This window comes from Ascochyta rabiei, chromosome 5 (genome assembly GCF_004011695.2).
Source record: "Ascochyta rabiei chromosome 5, complete sequence".
Taxonomy (NCBI): Eukaryota; Fungi; Ascomycota; class Dothideomycetes; order Pleosporales; family Didymellaceae; genus Ascochyta; species Ascochyta rabiei.
In genome coordinates this window covers 1395544-1413887 of record NC_082409.1, presented here as the reverse complement: position 1 = coordinate 1413887, position 18344 = coordinate 1395544, and the positions used below count along the sequence as shown (strand labels likewise).

The 18344-nt window shown below is 42.0% G+C and overlaps 3 protein-coding genes across 3 annotated transcripts, besides 16 other annotated features; 2 read left to right on the top strand and 1 right to left on the bottom strand.

The window, feature by feature from the left end:
• Positions 1–1251: part of a mobile genetic element that runs on past the window's edge.
• Positions 947–1053: a mobile genetic element.
• Positions 947–1074: a mobile genetic element.
• Positions 953–1041: a mobile genetic element.
• Position 1252: 1 nt separating the features above from the next.
• Positions 1253–1807: a mobile genetic element.
• Positions 1808–1809: 2 nt separating this feature from the next.
• Positions 1810–4518: a mobile genetic element.
• Positions 4483–4487: a direct repeat.
• Positions 4488–4642: a long terminal repeat.
• Positions 4488–11608: a mobile genetic element.
• Positions 4488–11620: a dispersed repeat.
• Positions 9813–9834: a tandem repeat.
• Positions 11454–11608: a long terminal repeat.
• Positions 11609–11613: a direct repeat.
• Positions 11609–13393: a mobile genetic element.
• Positions 13229–13267: a tandem repeat.
• Positions 13386–14085: a mobile genetic element.
• Positions 14086–14368: 283 nt separating this feature from the next.
• On the top strand, positions 14369–14755 carry EKO05_0003627 (uncharacterized protein; the record flags this gene model as incomplete). Its single annotated transcript, XM_059636206.1, has 2 exons — positions 14369–14506; positions 14552–14755. 2 exons carry the CDS (start codon positions 14369–14371, stop codon positions 14753–14755), a joined length of 342 nt encoding a protein of 113 aa, XP_059492189.1.
• A 1046-nt stretch (positions 14756–15801) lies between these two features.
• EKO05_0003626 (D-xylulose reductase) lies at positions 15802–16561 on the top strand (the record flags this gene model as incomplete). The annotated part of the gene is made up of 2 exons (XM_059636205.1): positions 15802–16088; positions 16147–16561. 2 exons carry the CDS (start codon positions 15802–15804, stop codon positions 16559–16561), a joined length of 702 nt encoding a protein of 233 aa, XP_059492188.1.
• Positions 16562–16724: 163 nt separating this feature from the next.
• On the bottom strand, positions 16725–17909 carry EKO05_0003625 (uncharacterized protein; the record flags this gene model as incomplete). The annotated part of the gene is made up of 1 exon (XM_038945320.1): positions 16725–17909. One exon carries the CDS (start codon positions 17907–17909, stop codon positions 16725–16727), a length of 1185 nt encoding a protein of 394 aa, XP_038800652.1.
• Positions 17910–18344: the final 435 nt, after the last annotated feature.

Here is an 18344-nt window from a genome sequence, read left to right as displayed (position 1 = left end):
ACACCAGTATCCGGCCAACCCCACCAAAACGCGTCAAACTTCTTTCATCCCAACTGTGATGGCTCAACCACAACGTACTTAAGCCTCCCTTACAGAGGGTAGATACCTTCTTGCTGCCTCTGCTGTTAAATTAGGACGTATTTAGTTAAAAAATAGGGCTGCTTTACTCTACCAGGTGCCTCGTACAACGCTCTGCCGCCGCCTCTAGGGTATTAAGTTAAAAGACGCGACAACGTCTGTCAACCTTAAGCTTAGCCCTGTTAAAGAGCAGTCCCTTATTTAGTAGATCTTAGACCTTGATTGTTATGGATTTCTACCCCAGATTATTAATGTGCAACGAATAGCAGACACTCTCCTTACTGCCCGCAGCTAAAATCCTCCTCCTCCTTTGCTAGGCAAGAACTGGGTAGCACGCTTTATTAAGCGCCAGCCAGAACTCTAGATAAAGTAGAATAGGAAATTCTATTTATAAAGGGCACGCTGTAAAGATCCTGTCAGGATTAGCGTGTGGTTTAGGCTAGTAGAGGAGACACGCCTTATATATAGGATACCTAATAAGGACATCTACAACTTTAATAAGACTAGGTTTATAATAGGTGTTGCCTTAACGTCTAAGGTTGTTACTAGCTCTAACACAGTTAGACGCGCTACTGTTGTTTAGCCAGGCAATTGTAAGTAGGTAACAATAATTAAGTGTGTTAACGCGTTAGGTTAGTCTATCCCACCCTTCCTTATACTAGCAGGGAAGCTCTACTAGGCCAGCTGGTATTAAGACCTCCCACCTGACTAGACTGTTGCTGTTAGTGGCAACGGCTGGACAACAGATAAGCTAGGCCTTAACTAGGTGAAGCACTTTAACAGGCACACACAGACTCGCTTATTAGGTGCTTGTTAGCTACTTATCCTTAACAGTCACAGCAGCCATGCTACACCTAAGTTTAATTAGTACTGTAAGGATAACATGATTATTACCCTCTGTATGCCTCCTTACACCTCACACCTTCTCCAGCCACTAGACGTTAGCTGCTACTCTCCTCTTAAGGTAGTGTATGGACATAAGGTGTCTAAGCTTGCCTACTAAAGCATCTTCTATGTTAACAAGCTTGACTTCCTATAGATGTACCTGAGGATTAGACCAACTGCTCTATTAGAGAGCAATATTAAGGCTAGATTTCAAGCAACAGGGCTTATCCTATTTAATCTAGAGCGTGTCCTGTCATGCCTCACTGTTATTAGAACACCATTACCACCAGGGACAGCAGCAGGACCAGCAGGGCTGTGGACAGCAGAGACACTACGTACAGTTGACCAGCTTCAGCAGCAAGCTTGCCTTATACAAGATCTCCTTAAGCGTTAGTTATAAAGTCTAACTAGTTAAGCTATATCCCAGCTTGTTAAGGGTTGTTAGCTTGCAATGTAGTTAGCAACAATCTTAACTTAAGAGAATACTAAGCTACGTGCTTTAAACTAACACTAGTAATATAAGTGTTAAAAGCGTAGACAGTATATAGCATGTAGGGGAGCTCTATAGGTTAAGGAAGCTCAATTACTAGTCTTACAGGCTAATAATGTGGTTAAGGAGGAGGCCCAGGTTGACGCTGCCCTACAGCGTCAGCAAGCACTACTAACGTGTAGCAAATGCCACATGTAAGGCCACAACAGGACTTAATGTAGAGCTATCTAATCTATTATGCTTTAAAACCTTACTTAATTTAACTGCGTGGTTGTGGAGTAATTGCACGCCAAGTTAGGCTGGTTTTGGTGGGGTTGGCCGGATACTGGTGTTGGCCGCTTACTGGTGAAACACGTTAGGTACAGGAGCACTTAGTCAGCAGCATCTTAGTGTTTATTACTTAGGTTAACTAGAAAGCGTGCAAGTTACAACATAGCAAACGCTATATTAGGTTAAGTAGTTACTACTGCAAACAACAGGGATCTAATCTTTTACTAATATTAATTAATCTCTAGCAGTTTAGCTAGACTGTTCCTAGACTTAAGTTTAATTCTAGATATTAGCGTATTATGCCTTATGTTCTGTCTAGTTACTAATTAACTAATCTTATTAACGTATACAGCTTATAACAATTAAATTATCTATTACTATCTATTACGTTAGACTTCTATACTAAGGAACTATTAAAGGTTGTCTCCTCTAGTGCACAGGTAACGCTTCTATATCTGTTTAATAGCATTATCTGCCTCTTATTTATACTTTAGGTGGTACGCAATTATAATATTATCTATATAGAAGAAGATAATTATTCTATCCTTAATTATACAGTATAGCTCTTATAGCACTTATTTAAATCTAATTCTAGCTAATATTGCTGTACATTCCTTCTGCTATAGTAGAGGGGAGATGCAGAGTCTGTACAAGGCTTTCTGTACCTTTAGTAAGGTGCCTGTCTTCTAGTATCCTCTTAGCATCCTTATGTATATTTTGCGGTTAATAGCTGTATAGACAAATGCATTTATATCATCCTATTATTTTAGTTTAAGATTGTATTTTGCAGTAATTACTATTAGCATTCTAAGTAATTAGCCTGTAAGTATTACTGTATACGTATCTTATAACATAATATTATATTATTAGTCTCCTCTAACTACAAGCCTTACTTTATACTTATTAAGGTAGTAGTGTTTATTAAACTTGTATATATAGACCTACATACAGTTAAGTATTTATTATCTAGACTTCTAAACTAGAGCTGCTAGAACTTTAGTCTATAACTCTATTTGTTTATAGCTTTACAGGTGTTTGTTTTCTGCTTGTTTAAACATCTTGTAGAGAGGGTGCTCCTCTAGCTTTAAGTATGCTGTAGGTAATAGCAGGAGTTTGTTCTAATACAGCTTAATTCCCTTTGCTATAATCCTCTTTAATTAAGATTTATTAAAAGGTTTTCCTTTATATTAACTAAGGTGTCCTACCTTAGTGCCTGCTATAAATGTAGCTGCCTACAGCGTTATTACAGACGTTCCTTAGTCTTGTTTAAGTTAGTCTGTTGTCTTATTGTAGCTTATCTATTTAGTTAGGAATGCTGCTAGCAGAGGAGTTAGTAGAGGCGTTAGGTATGCCTCTACAATCTTTCTGCCTTAGTAATATTAGGGTTGTTTAGCACGTAGAGTGTTCTCCTGCGTTATCTTATCCTTATAGAACGTTTTAGTTTTAGATATATAGCTCTGTATAGCTAGAAGTTTAACTATACTAATCTAAGTTGCGATTTCCTCTAACATATTATGCATAAGGTTATCTATAATATCCTCTATTTTGCTATTAAATATTGTTTCTTTATTAAACACCACATTACGGGTGCTAATTACTTTAGCTATTAATAGGACCTAGATTCAGTATATGTTGGTAGACTGGTATCCTACTAAGTATCTAATCTATACCTTTAGGTCTAGTCTTTATAGCCTTAATTTTCTTTAATAAGTGTTATTAGTTATAGCGAATGCTTTGCATCTGTATGCTCTTAAGTAAGCCTAGTTTAGTTTTTAAGGTCTAGTAACTATACTATTTATAGTAGCTATGCGTGTAAAGAATACTTTGTATAGTAATCTCTACTTATTTAGATAATTTAGTGTCTAATTGTATAGGTATACTGCTGCTCTAGTAATTTCTAGCTAGAGTTCCTATAGTAGATTTGCGTCTAGTTAAATTGCGCGTACCTTCTCTTTTATTACACCCCCTAAGCGTTTAGCTCCTCTATTCTAAGCTTGTGTATCTAGAGCAGAAGGCTTAAGTCTTATTAAGAGGGACGTGCACTGTCTCTTAACCTCTTGTTTAACTGTAATAATTTTATTATCTGTCTTAATTACCTTAACTGTAATGTTAAACTGTTTCTTTAAGAACTAGATAAAGATCCTAAGTAGACAGATAATAGATCTTATAGGCCTATTGTCCTTAAAGTAGAAGTCCTACACGTACTAAGAGTGTTAGCAGGTAATAAGCATTTAACTCTTTTCCTTATTAAAGCTTCCTGCTTTGTATTTATAGAAGTCTATAGCTATTTATTTACCTAGGCCTTTGTTATTTAATTGTGGGGTTCTTTATATTTAATGCTTTAATTTTAATTATCTACATACGTTATATTACACTATTGTAATACCTTTAATCTTTACCCCCTTAGATTAATACACAAGGTGCTTAATTGCAGATAGTCCTAGATGTCTAAGCCTCTTATGCTACATTATAGCTGTTACTCTCTATAGTAATCTTCTATTATAATTTATACGCACATAGAGTGCTACTATAGCTATATTTAGTTGTTTAATAACCTACTATCTAAAGCTTTCTGTTAGGATAGCTATAGTGTTGCCGTTTCTTTAACATAGCGTTGTTAGATCTTCTTAGTTATCCCACTATATTCCTTATCTTTAGAGTAACCTAAATAATACCAGGTTGCAGAGGAAATCTAGGCACTACGCAACATTGTCTAAGCGTAGTACTTATTTGCCTTAAGATCCCTTTGCTAATATATTAACAGTGTTATAGGCTTAGACCTTGTCTAAGCCTTAAGCAAGACAGGATGGTCATATGCCCTACAGACATATTAGAAGGACACGCAACGTGTTACCTCCTTAAGAGATATAATACTATATCAACCCTTATTACATCCCACCCTAAGGCTAGTCTATAACATTTATATCTCTTCTTCTAGGAGAACAGCTAGCACTTATACTATGTCAGCCAGCTCCTAGAATAACCCCTTAGACAAATCTGTCCCCTTAACCCTTTAGGAATTTATAGCCTAGATGTTGCAGTTTATAATAAACTTACAGTAAGCCTTATTAGCTGCTAACAAGCGTATAGTATTACTTAAGTGTAATAACTCTAATATACACACGTTTGTAGAATCCCTAGCATAAACAGCTAGTGCCTGTACTAGACCTATGTCTACAGTCCTATTGTCCTACTTAGGAGCAACGCTGTACCCGTTGACGTCTACCCTAGCCCCTAACCTACCTTACAAAGTGCTGTTTTTAGCGTCTGCTCTAGGCCTGCATGCCTCTATACAGATGTCTACAGCCTATAGGAAACCTCTTCCTATAGGCAAGGCCTTTACTAGGGACAAATCCTTATTTAAGGCGTGGTAGGTTATAATAGAACATAAGCTGCAGGCAGATAGGTCCTTTATTAGTAGGCTATAGGACATGTTTACCTTTATATAGTCCTAGCTTAGCGTATCTATATAATAAGATATAGCTCTATTCTACAAGATTAGGGGTACCTAAGGTGTGTAGAGCCTAGAGGATTTCCTAGTATACCTAGAATTCTGCTACAGCAACAACTACAGCTAGGAACAGGTCTAGGCAAAGCTGGAAAGCGTCCAGCAAGGTCCTAACAAGTTATTCTCAGACTTCTTTATCTAGTTTAAGCAGCTACTAGTGCAAAGTGGCAGCCTCTACTAGGACAGAGAACAACACCTATTAAAGCTCTGCTAGGCCCTAAACGCAAACATCTGCAATATAGCAATAAACTAAGGAGTAACTTATATAGATTATAACGCAGCTGTTATAGAGTATAAGTCTATTACTGTAGACGTTAAGACTATAGCTATAGAAAACCAGCTACGCTATATCTCTGCCTAGGCACTGCCTAAGCGTAACAAGGACAGTAATGTTAAGATAACAGTTATGTCTGCAGTTTGCACTAGTAGTAGTGCTAAGCATAGGGGTTAGAAGTAGTCTGCTCCTAACTAGGCTATGTAGGTTCCTAATAAGGTATTTTAGTAACGCTAGGGGGCTAACCTATGTACCTATTACGGCAAAGAGGGACACATTTACTAGGATTATGCTAACGCAGTAGTAACTACAGTGCAGGCAGTAACAATCTTAGGTAAGGAAGAGGCTGGTTTGTATAGGGGAAACTAGCTGCTTCTAATATAAGTCTAAGTTAGAAGCGCTATAGAAGTATATTAGTAGAGGAGACCACTAGTATAGGGGCGTTACAGGCTACTAGAGGAGCTATTACAGACTCTATAGACAAGCCCCTATTCTATATTCTGTTATTTATTAATAGGGTAATTTAGGCTAACGTGCTAGTAGACTTAGGGTGTAAATGCTTTAGTGTAGTAAGCGATAACTTTGCTGCACGCTTAGGAGGAGACTTTATTAAGGTGCTGCTATAACGCTTAGCATAAGTAGTAGGCACTAGTAGGAAGTCTATAATCTCCTGTTTAGTTCTGTTTAGGTATAACTTAGATAGGTAGCACTTGTAGGCTGTAGCCTACGTAGTGCTAGGTCTAAGCCAGGATGTTATTTTAGGAACGCCCTAGCTCTAACAAGAGGGTGTGGTGTTAGACGCAGAGAAGGGTATACTAAGGATACAACAGGTAGGAAACCTTATAGTCTATAAGTCCTTACAGCGCACAGCAAACGTTTATATAGCTCTCCTATTAGTAACTAAGTTTAATAAGACCCTAGCTAATAGGTTCTGGAAGTGCTTACCTAGGGACTGGTTTGTCTCTACAAGCCTCTACAACATTACTAAAATCCTCTCAGTTTAATCCCTAGGAGCGCAAGGGACGGTGGAGAAGGTGGACCCTCTTCCCCCCAAGTTGGTCCAGTTTTAGGACCTATTTAATGAGAGCAAAGCCTCTGGCCTTTCCCTACATAGGGGCTAGATAGATTACCACATACAACTACAACGCGACTAGTCTAGGAAGGAGGAGCCTCTACCCTAGGGCCCTCTATACAACATGCTAAGGGACCAGCTACTTAAGCTACAGAAACAAGTGTTAGCACTTATAGACAAGAGGTAGATCTATGCCTCTTCTTCCCTAGTAGGGGCCCTAGTCCTACTAGTTAAGAAGTCCTCTAGCAGGTGGCGTATGTGCGTGGACTATTACGCACTTAATAGCATTATAATTGCTAACTAGTACCTACTTCCTCTTATTAAGGAGACGTTACGTACACTAGGGGGTGCCTGCTAGTTCTCTAAGGTTAATTTCTGTTTAGCATTTTACTAGATTTGTGTTGCAGAAGGAGACAAGCACCTTACTGCGTTATGTACCTGTTTTAGTCTCTTTAAGTGGCTAGTCTGTCTGTTTGGCCTGGCTAGAGCACTAGCGTCCTTCTAGCGCTACATTAACAGCGCGCTTTAGGAGATATTAGGTAACTATACTACTGTATACCTAGATAATGTCCTTATTTACAGTAGTAGGTCTAGGACAGACTACTTAGGGAAGGTTAGCAGAGTTCTTACGCTCCTACGCAACGCAGGGCTGTATTTAGATCCTAAGAAGTGCGTATTTGCAACTAAGGAAGTACACTACCTAGGATATATTATAGAGGCTAGAAAGGACATTTATCCTAATCCTAAGAAGGTTAAGGCTATCTATAATTAGGAAGCTCTACAGTCTTTACGCAGGGTTTGCAGTTTCCTAGGGTTTGCTAACTTCTACTAGGACTTTATCCTAGCCTTCTCTAATATTGCAGCCCTACTTAATTAACTTATAGGGAAGGATATCCTGTTTAGGTAGGGGTAGGAGGAGGACGTAGCGTTCTACTGGCTAAAGAACACATTTATAACAGAACTAGTCCTAGCCTAGTAGAACCCTAAGTAAGAAACACTATTAGAGGTAGACTACTCTAGTAAGGCGCTAGGCAGCTGCCTTTCTTAATAGCATAGAAAGGTGCTTTACCTAGTAGCGTACTACTCTACTACACTTATAACAGAATAACAGAACTACACTATCTATAATAAGGAGTTAACTGCTGTTATAAAGTGCCTAGGGGTCTAGGTAGCTAAATTAGGGTCTGTTACTAGGCTGTTTACTATCCTAACTAACTATAAGAACCTCTAGTACTTTACTACAGCACGCAGGCTAAGTAAGAGGCAGCACTAATAGGCAGAGGAGCTGTTAAAGTTCTGTTTCTACCTTTGCTTCTGCCTAGAACGCTTGGTAGCCTAACTAGATGCGCTAAGCTGCTAGGAACAGGACTATAATAGGAGGTTAGAGGGGGTCTATAGGATAATAACCCTAGTTTTAGTGTTAGCAATTAGTATACTAGGCCCTAGTATACCTCTACTTTTTATTAACACGTATATATAATTACTGTAGGACAAAGGTGTTTAGTAGGACGCAGGGCATATAGCGCGCCTGTCTGCCATCTATAATAGGGCCTACTAGTTCCCTCCTAAGGCTAAGACTACTTAGCAGATTGTAGATTACATGCTTAGTGCTTATAGCACGCTGGTATAGCGCAGGGTTACGTAGGTTCTGTACTAGAAGCTACTTACAACTACAATAATCTAAAGGGCACACAAATCTAACCTAATAGGCCATCTAGGTGCTAACACCACGTTCTACATTGTTAGACGCAACTTCTACTAGAAGGGGATATTACAGGACGTTTAGTATTATGTCTGTAACTGCTACTGTTACAGTATATACGTGTCGCAGCGCTAATAACAGGGCTTACTCTAGCTGTTGCCTATTGCTGACTGTTTTTAGTCCTAGATTTTAATAGACTTTATAGTTAACCTCTCTTAGGCTAACAAGGACGCACTGCGCTATCTTCTAGTTATTACAGATTGCCTCTCTAAGTATATGTAGCTTAAGGCGATAACTTCTATAACTGCAGAATATTGCGCTAAGGTCTTCTGCAACACGTAGTAGTGGTTCTAAGGCTTTCCTAGCTCTATAATCTTAGACTGTGGCTTAGACTAGCTGGGACATTTTTGGACAACGCTGTGTAGCCTTATAGGGGTGGACTAGCTACTCTCTATAGCCTACTACCCCTAGACAGACAGAGGGACAGAGCAGGCTAACTAAGAGGTGTAGGTAGTCCTATAGGTTATAGTTAACTTTAAACAGGATAACTAGCCTAACTACCTTCTAGCCTGCTAACTAGCTCTTAACAATTACAATTCTTTAGTTACTAGGGTTAGTTCTAACCTGCTCCTCTACAGCTATAATATAGACCTTCTACAGACAACAGTACTTCTAACTGTTAGCTAGAACACACCACAGGGACAGGCAGTCCATTTCCTAGACCACCTCTAGTAGGGTACAGAGCTTACCTAGGCAGCTATAGTATAGGTATAACAACACACTTATGACGCAATAGACTGTAGCTGTAGGCCTACAGAGCGGTACTACGTAGGAGATAGAGTGTAGTTTTCTCTCTACAACGTAAAAACTAACAGGCTAAGCTAGAAGCTTAACTAGTTATAAGCCCAGTACACAGTAGTTGCAGTTCCTACCCCTTTAACTGTTACTCTAGATTTACTAGGTAACCTCTACAAGACAGTGTATATAGACCTGCTAGAACGTACAGGTTCTAACCTACTACTAACACAGCGCCTACAGGAAAGTAGACAAGGTCTACTAGTTGCTCTAGAGGAGGACAATCTGACCCTGGCTAAATGGGAGGTAGAGGCAATCCTAAAAAAGAAGAAGGCCTGCGGACAGAACAAGTTATAGGTTCTAGTTAAATAGAAAGAATACATAAAGCTAATATAGAAGCCTCTAGACGCATTACAGGATACAACAGCCTAGAAGGCCTTTACAGCAGTACATATAGAACGCAAGGGGCAGGTTAAGGTAGGAAGAACTTTTGTTATTTTATAATAACCCTTAAGGGGTCCTATTAGGAGATGCTGTGCTGGGCCTAGTGCCTAGCGCAGGAGAGCTTAGGACCCCTACAGCAACAGCATAACACCACTTCCTATACTCTACTAGCTGCTAACATAAAAACTTAGTTCTTAAAAGATGGTCTTGTTAGACAGGGAATAGCGGGCAGAGGTGGCTGTGTCTAGGGCCTGATTGCGCGCTATACAGCGGCAGCAGTCCTGCTTATAGTTGTCCTCCTCCTTATCCTCCTCCTTGTTACTAACAGAGATGCTGCAGGCCTATTACAACCAGGCTAAGGAGTAAGGGGTAGGTGCTGCAGTGCTACAACGTAGGGTGCGCAGCTCTAATAGGGAGAGTAAGCAGTAGCAGTAGAGAGGCAAGCAGACTTGGCAGGGGGGTGAGCAGATCTGGCAGGGGGAAGGGTGGTGCTTAGCAGGGGAGGCAGAGCGCAGGTGGCGGGACAGGCAGGATAACAACAGGTACTCTAGGCGGCAGCAGGGCGTAGTAAGCAAGCGCTTAACCTGGTTAATAGCCTCCTTTAGGGCAGATTAGCTACGCTCTTAATATAGGCAGAAGACTTATAGTAGTATAGGCCTAGACCTCCTTAAACTAGTTTATACGCTTGGTCTGCGTCTTAATAGCTATCCCTACAGCAGACGTAAACTGTTAAAAGTAGGCGTTAAACTAGTTGCTACTGCAATAGCTAGATAAAGGTGTGGTAGGCAGCGTAATCTGCGCACCAGGCTTAGGGGGGGAACAGGCAACACAAGAAGAGGTTAGCTGCTTAGCTAGCAAGGGGTTGGCGTAGGCTAGGTTAAGGGCAGACTTATAGGCTTAGTAGAGCTTGTGGTAGGTGCCTAAACAGTGCACGGTAGATCAGTGAAACGCCCCTTACAGCAACAGGCAGGACACTTACAGACAAAGGTAGGCTACCTGCCCTAGTTAGCCTTGTTGCTATTAACACCCCAGGTTCTAGGCACATTAATGTGGACGTTGCCACCCTACACAGACGCCTTAACAACTATTAGCTACAGACATAGACCTGGGATAAAGCCACATACCTAGATGTACCCCTTAAAGTTGCGCTAGGTACAGTAGAGCTCTGTATTAGCAGTAAAAAGACTGTTGTCTTAATAACAAACGCAGCAGCGCTTAGCGCAGGTGCAGCAGGTCTTGCTAGTACTAGGGAGGCAGTTGGCTGTAGATAGAATTAGCTAGTAGTAGGCCCATAACAGACGTAAGACACTTACTAGGCCAGCTAGTAAGGATAGTAAGCTGGTGGCAGAGGCAGCAGGGGACAGCGCGGGCAGGGACAGGGACCAAGTCCTTGTCCTTAGAGTTACCCTTAACCTTATAGTTACTAATGCAGCAACAGCAGGCTCTCTATAGACATAGTTAGTTTCTGCAATTAAAAACCTAGATAACTGTTATAAAATACCAGGGGAATGTTGTAGGTAGACAGAAGGGGACGTGGCGGGCTACAACTGCCTCTGCTAGGGGGACTACCGCCCCTATAACTGTTAGCCTAGTGACTAGAGCTAGGCGCAACAACAGACATATTGTTTAAACTAGACAGGTAGGTACAGAAAGATGGGCAGGTACAACATAGGTAGGTTAGGTAAGAGCAGGGAGTAGTACAGCGTCTAATAAGGAAAGGTGCGCTAGGTAAAACAAAAACAACCTAGGTGCGCACAGGGACTACCCCAGGTAAACTACAGACTAGACTAACAGCTAACCTACTAAGAGGCAGGCCCTTACGCAACCACAACTGGCTCTAGAGTTTACCTGCTACTAGCGCCCGCTGGTCCACACAAAACGCAGAAAGGACCTAGCAAAATACACTTAGCTAGGGAGAGATAGGGAAAGGAGGTATGTTATAGGCTTAGACCTTGTCTAAGCCTTAAGCAAGACGGGATGGTTACGTGCCCTACAGACATATTAGAAGGACACGCAACATGTTACCTCCTTAAGAGATACAATACCATATTGACCCTTATTATATCCCACCCTAAGGCCAGTCTATAACAAACAGTACTATATCCTTATATCTAGACCTTAGAGTTTCTAGTCTAGATATAATCTCCTATTGCTAGCTAGCGTACGTCTCTAAGTCTTAAGAGGTTATTATAGATATGCGTAGTTAAGCTAGAATCTAGGAGAAATACCTCCTTTAATAGATATCCTTAATTACTTACGCTACATGCTACTTTTATACTACCTTTATTAACCTAAGCAATTTCTTAGCTATCTAGTTACTTAATAATCTTATCTAGTGTTTAAGACGTCTTAATGTGTAGAGTAATTAATTAAGAGTTTATTATTACTAGGCAGGGTCGCTTTAAACTAGTATTTAGTTTGTTTACTGTTCTTTATAAGTCTAGCTTGTGTTAAAGTTTATACTATACCAGCTTTGTAATATTTTAATTTAGTTTAAACTACTTAGGGGTTTCTAAATTATTGTTAACATAGTAACAGTTACTAATGTTATAGCGCTGTTCGTAAGCTAGACATATGTCTACAGCTTCTGCTGTATTCCTTCTTTAGAATTGCTTAGACTTATTACTAGACACATTTATTTTGCGCTTTAATTGCCTTTAGTTTAGGGCTGCAGATAGCGCTCTAATTTGCACACTTAAGGCGTCCCTCTGTGTGTTTAAGTTAGATTCACCACTTACTATAAAGGCTCCACTATCTGTTATAAAGGCACTTTTTATTCTACCTTATATTAGATAGGCTAGGCTTATATACTTACAGAAGAGTTTTATTATCTATCTTCTTTCTATATTACTTTAGTTGCTTCCTGTACTAGTAAATGTTGCCATCTATACTAGGGCAATCTTTAAGACTACTTTTAGGAAGTTGTCTATAACTAGCTTACTCTGTATTACGTCCCCTATTTTAAGGGCTTCTACGCAAGTTAAAGCTTAGTTATATTTACTAAGCTATAGTTCCTAATTTTACAGGACTCTTATAGGCTTTAGTGCTTTATAGTACCTTTCTTATACCCTTCTAATCTTATTATTAAGATCTACTCCTACTACTACCTAGACATTTGTAATCTAGGTCTGTAGGGTGCTGTGTTTGTTAAAGCAGCTTACTTGTAGATAAGGGCTAACTATAGTATTTAAGTGTTTTATTATTATAGCTATATATTTCTGTTTATCTTAGTAGTTTTACTTGCGTATTTTATATAAGTTAAAAATTATTTTAAATTCTTACGCGTTGCTGTTGTATGCTTCCTTTCCTTCTACTAAGAGTTCTAAGTATTATATTAGGGTATTAGTTGTCGCTATAAAGGTATTAACAGGGTTAATTAATTCTTATATAGTTGCGCATGTATTGCCCCTTATAGTTTATGTTAAGGAGGATGCCTAAGTGCTCCTTAGAGCAGAGGCTAGTTTGTATTCTAAGATAAGTAGAGGTTATAGTTTAATAGGCTTTGCGCATAGTTAAGTGTTACCTTCTAGGTCTATAATATCCCAGATTTCTAGAGCTTTGCATTGCATCTTAAGTTAGCAATACTAGGGGATCTATTTACTTAAGTTAGTAAGAATAACTATTACGTCCCTCTAGCTTTGGCTAGTTGCTATTTTACTTGTTATTAGTGCTTATCGTAGCGGCAGTAAGACTCTTAATTGTTAGATTAGATAGTAATAGTAATAAGTTAATAATAATGTATTAATAATCTGTTCTTGTTCTATGTAAGGGTGATTTTCGTCTTATCTAGGTTCTAGTAGGGGCCTCTACACAGTTTCTTAGCAGGTATATTGCCTAACCCATTTCTCTAATACCTTTTATTTAACACATACACACACGCTACAAGCGTCTACTAATCCTAGTTACTATCTTAAATAAATACTTTAACCTCTCCCTTTATCTATATATATTTACTAAACATATATTCTATTCTAGTAGTCTGTCTAATTATAAAGCCCTTCTTATCTATATTATATGTATAGTAAGGCTTAATAGAGTATTTAGTAATCTTAAGCTGTAGTAGGTTAAAATAGAGCTTGTATTTATTATAGGAATTAGCGTTATAACACTAGCAATCTATCCTAGTTAAGTAACGTAAGATAAGATAGATAGAGTACTTATTAATAAAACGCATAACCTAGCTTTTAGAGACTAGTTTTTAGGCTAGCAGTAATGCAAAATTCTGTATTATCTCTTATGTAGGAGGTAAGTAACAGCTAGTAAGTAATTCTATATACTTTACTAGCTCTATCTCTTATTATAGGTTAAGTTATTATTATTTAATAATCTTAGTTACGTGTAATGCCTAAAGGCCTTAGTGTCTCTAAGCTAACATTAATCTATTAATACTAAACCTAGCTGCAACTTTGTTATACGAAAAATCCTCTTCTAGTTTTAAGGATTTAATTACTTCTATTACTAATTAAATTAGATCTATATTAGTTATGTTATAACGCGTTAAAGATTAGTGTATTTGGTGTTGGTGGGGCGTCACGCGAATCCAGGCATCACGCGCACGGACACGGTATCACCCGACCCTTGTAGTGTGCACATCACTGCACAGGGCTGAAACATCAGACATGAACGAAATCGATTCATTAAAGCTTCTTGTTCTTGCTGGAGCGTGATCTTCACGTATGGGTTCTCCCAAGCATTTGCTTCCTGTTCCATCAACCAACCAACCGCTTTACAGACAACTCATCCACGTGGTGCATGTCGCCCTCCCTGAAACGCACGCAATATACTTCTCTGTGGCAGATAATTCGGTACTCGACGACGTTCTGCAGAAAGAAGTGCTGTTGTTACTAAGCATGACTGGTCTCAAGCATTTCGAATTGAAGAAAATTTCAGACGATACTACACAGGATAATGGTCCCGCAGCCGGCCTGCTCGCTGCTCATCGATATGACCCAAACGCAAATTGGATGGTTGTGGCCTGCAACTTTCCTGTACTCGATCCTGCAGCTCCGCACCATCTTAGAGAATCCTACTAGGTTCCTGTACCTTGCTTCGTCAATACAGCTGGATTCAGCGAGCCGATATTAGCAATTTGGAGCTCAGAGGCTCTTCAAAAGCTTCGTGAGAACGTGGAGGGCGGTCGTTCGGGTCCGAATTACGCGATCAAACAGCTCAAGGGCAAACTCATCACGCCAGCTGAGGATGATTGGATCCTGAACACGGATACCCGGGAAGAGTAGGATGTCGCTAGTCCGAGGATCAAGCAACCTCAATCGATAGAAGGCATGTGGAGATAGTATTGCACCATCACTGTACCTGCTCCTTCGACACAACTTCTCGAAAAATGTGCCCAGCAATTTGACGTGGTGTACTGCGAGATGACAGCTGGACTCTGAATCTGACTCAACTCTATAGCTTTGCTCCCATCCGGTTGGCCAATAACAGTCCCGTGCCGGAAGCAATCCAAGTGCGACGAAGACGCTAGAAAGACATCACGATCACCGTTCTGCATTGACAGCTTCGCGAATTCTGGCTGTTCAGGAGCTGAATTGAGAAGTTGTCGCAAAAAAAGCAAGGCCATGAAGTAGAAGCATGCTGCATCATGACGAATGCACGGCGTAGTGGTCGCGTAGGTAGTTAGTATCGCTGCAGCACGATGACCAAAAGCATCCGCGCTTCCATTAATTCGCATCAGGACACCGGGAAGCGTAACCGCGCTTACTGATTAATTGTTTAAAAATCGTTCGCTATTGGATTCCAAAAGAAACCGTCGATTAAAGCGCAACCTAAAGCGTAGGCTTGAGTCCCAAAGCGTCATTAGCATTTTCTTGTGTGATGGTGAATTTCCTGGCTTCCGTAACCATTTGATTACATATGGAAGATATGGCCAGGCTCTGGAATATCAACCCCGTCAAGGTACCCCATTGGAACGAGCCAACACACGTCGAGAACATCCTCAGTCACATTGCTAAGGGCACCAACCATGCTTGGGTAAGTCCTTTCTCCCCTACTATCAACCCTATGGGGCTGCACGCATGACTAGCACATGTAGAGTAAAATTTTACCGTATAGAGCACTAAGTAGCACATAATACTACTGTGGCAGGTCGTCGCTCCTTCTGTCTAAATCTCAATCTTAATAAGCTACGAATAGACCACGTATGGAGCTCTTAAATACTATATCCGTGCGCGTGACGCCCCGGTTTTACCGCATGGCCATTGAGCCCGGGACGCCGTGTCGTTGCTGCATGCCCTGCATGAGCGGATCCTACCATCTATGTCGGCAGATGCGGTTCGCGGCTGCTCCTGGCCCGCCGAATACGGCGGGGGCGCTGAGCAAGTACTTCCGCGTTGCTGAGGACTTTGTGTATAAGCTGCCTGCGGGGGTCGGGTTACAGGAAGCAGGGCTGGTCGAGCCGTTGAGTGTCGTGGTGCATGCTGTGAGGCTGGCGGATGTGAGGCCCGGGGAGACGGTGGTTGTGATGGGGAGTGGGACGATTGGGTTGCTTGTGGCGGCTGTGGCGAGGCAGTTTGGCGCGCATCAGATCGTCGTTATTGATATTCTTGAGAAAAAGTTTGGAGTTTGCGAGGGGTCATCTCAGGGTGGAGAAGTTTTGCGCTGATGCGAAGAGGAGCCCGGAGGAGGATGCAAAAAGGTTGTTGAAGGAGTTTGATTTGGAGGAGTTCGGTATTGGTACTGTCGGCGGTAAGGTGGATACTGTGATTGAGACATCCGGCGCTGCATCGAGTATCAACATGGGCATACGTTTGTTGAGACCTGGAGGCAAGTACGTGCAGATGGGTGTGGGAAAGGCGAAGATTGAGTTTCCAATTGTGGCGCTGAGCAACAAGCAGTTGATGTTCAGAGGCTGCTTCAGATACGATGCGGGAGACTATGAGTTGGCAGTCAAGTTGATTGCAAAGGGTCTTGTGCAGGTGAAGCCTCTAATCAGTTCGGTGACGCTGTTCGAGGATGCTACAAAAGCTTGGGAGAAGACGGAAAACGGGGAAGGCATCGAGAACTCGATTGAGGACGTAAAGGATTGAACCGAGCGGTTGGTAGAATGCTGATTCCCATGGTATCGATCCTGTTTGACGTACCTCTAAATACAATTCTTAATGCACATTCTATCTTCTAATTCTTCTCCATATCGCAATGCACGCTAAAGCTCCAAAACACTCCGAACGCCACCCATGCTTCATAGTCCTTCTAAGCCCACCCAATCTTATACAGATTATATCCCTTTTCATCGCCCCTTCCAATGCCCCTCCGCTTCTCCACGTCACTCCGCTCGAGAATCTTGAAAGAACGCCCAGCCTTATCTCGTGGACAGAGCTCAGGAACAAACGCTGCCTCGACGGTATCCGGGATCCCTTCGAACTTGCCGTTCTGCCTTACAGTAACAATGAGCCAGAAGACGCCGTCATCGGTGATAAGGTGCGCGGCACAATCGCGAAGCCACGCAGCGTGTTGTGGTGCATAGACGACATCTGCGGCAACAAGGAACTCACTCGAAGACTGTAAATCGGGAGGTGGAACCGACCAGTCGAGTGCCATGGCACTGACAGGCATGTTTACATTATCTCCAGGGGGAAAGTTTGTGTTGATGTTTTCTTGCAGGTTGGCGAGGACTGTTGGATGGTAGTCTGTAGCTGATATACTTGCGGGGTATACACTGAGTGCGGGCAGAAGCTTCGCCAGCGTCAGACTCACAAGCCCAGTGCCAGCACCAAGCTCTATCACCGACGGTCTCTCTGGCAGTGATGTGGATGAGAGGCCGAAACGCTCGGGCTCGGCACACATCATGCTACTGAGTACGATACTCGCACCCCAGGATTGAAGTCCCACATCTGTATGGTCGGCGCCGGTCAGAGGCGCATCGTTCAGAGTTACCTCAACAGGTACACCGAATCCTGTAGGGAAGGAGAACTCGCGGGTCAGGGCTTCCTCTTCCTCGTCATTCGTCGAGTCTGAAAAAGAAGCAAGAATAAAGGCGGCGGCGTCGACTACCTGGCTTCGAACTTCTTCTGGAAAGTCCATCTCTTCCACCCTCGAGATGAGGGACGTGAGCCATCTCGTCGCAAAAGTTCGCTCAAAGGGGTCCGCGCGGATCGCTGCCGTCACCTCTTCTGCAGCAGCCTCATCATCATCATCCTCCTCTTGCGAGACGTAACCAGAATCCACGGGAACGGGGGTAGAGACACCTGATGCTGCCGAGAGGTCCTTGCGCCGCACGCTAGGCTTTGGTAGAGTCGGTAGCCGCAGGGGACAGTACAGTGTTTGGAGACCACGCAGTGCCGAGGTGACCTGCTCCTCGCTTGCGGTGAGTAACGAGCGGACAGGTGGCAGGCTGCTGGAAGGCGGCTGGCAAGAGCCTACACAGCTGGAGATCATTTGGTGTTCGGTAAAGAACGAATGCACTGTTGCAAATGAACGAGAGGATCTGGGGTAAGTGACAGGAGAGAACGACGTGGGGAAGTGGAAACAGCGATAAGAGATAGCAAAGGAATACGGTAAGGGAAGGCACTTTGGACGATGGTCAGTCTAGCCTCACGCTCGGGCATTGTCGCAAAGGCGGAAATTTTTCACCGCTTGTCATTTGGCATCGTGGGCGAATGTGTGGGTCCGAGTGATTACACACTGCCGGACCGCGGCTGTAACTTGGGGTCATCCCCCCTGTGAACCGACTCTCAGTGAAACAAAAGTCCAGTGTCTTTCCTTTGAAGGGCGGCGCTGCTTTCCAAGGGCTGCGTTGTGAAGTCGAAATTGTCTTTGTTCGCGAACGGATACCGCCACGTGCGAGAGTGGAACTAACCATGTATGGACTAG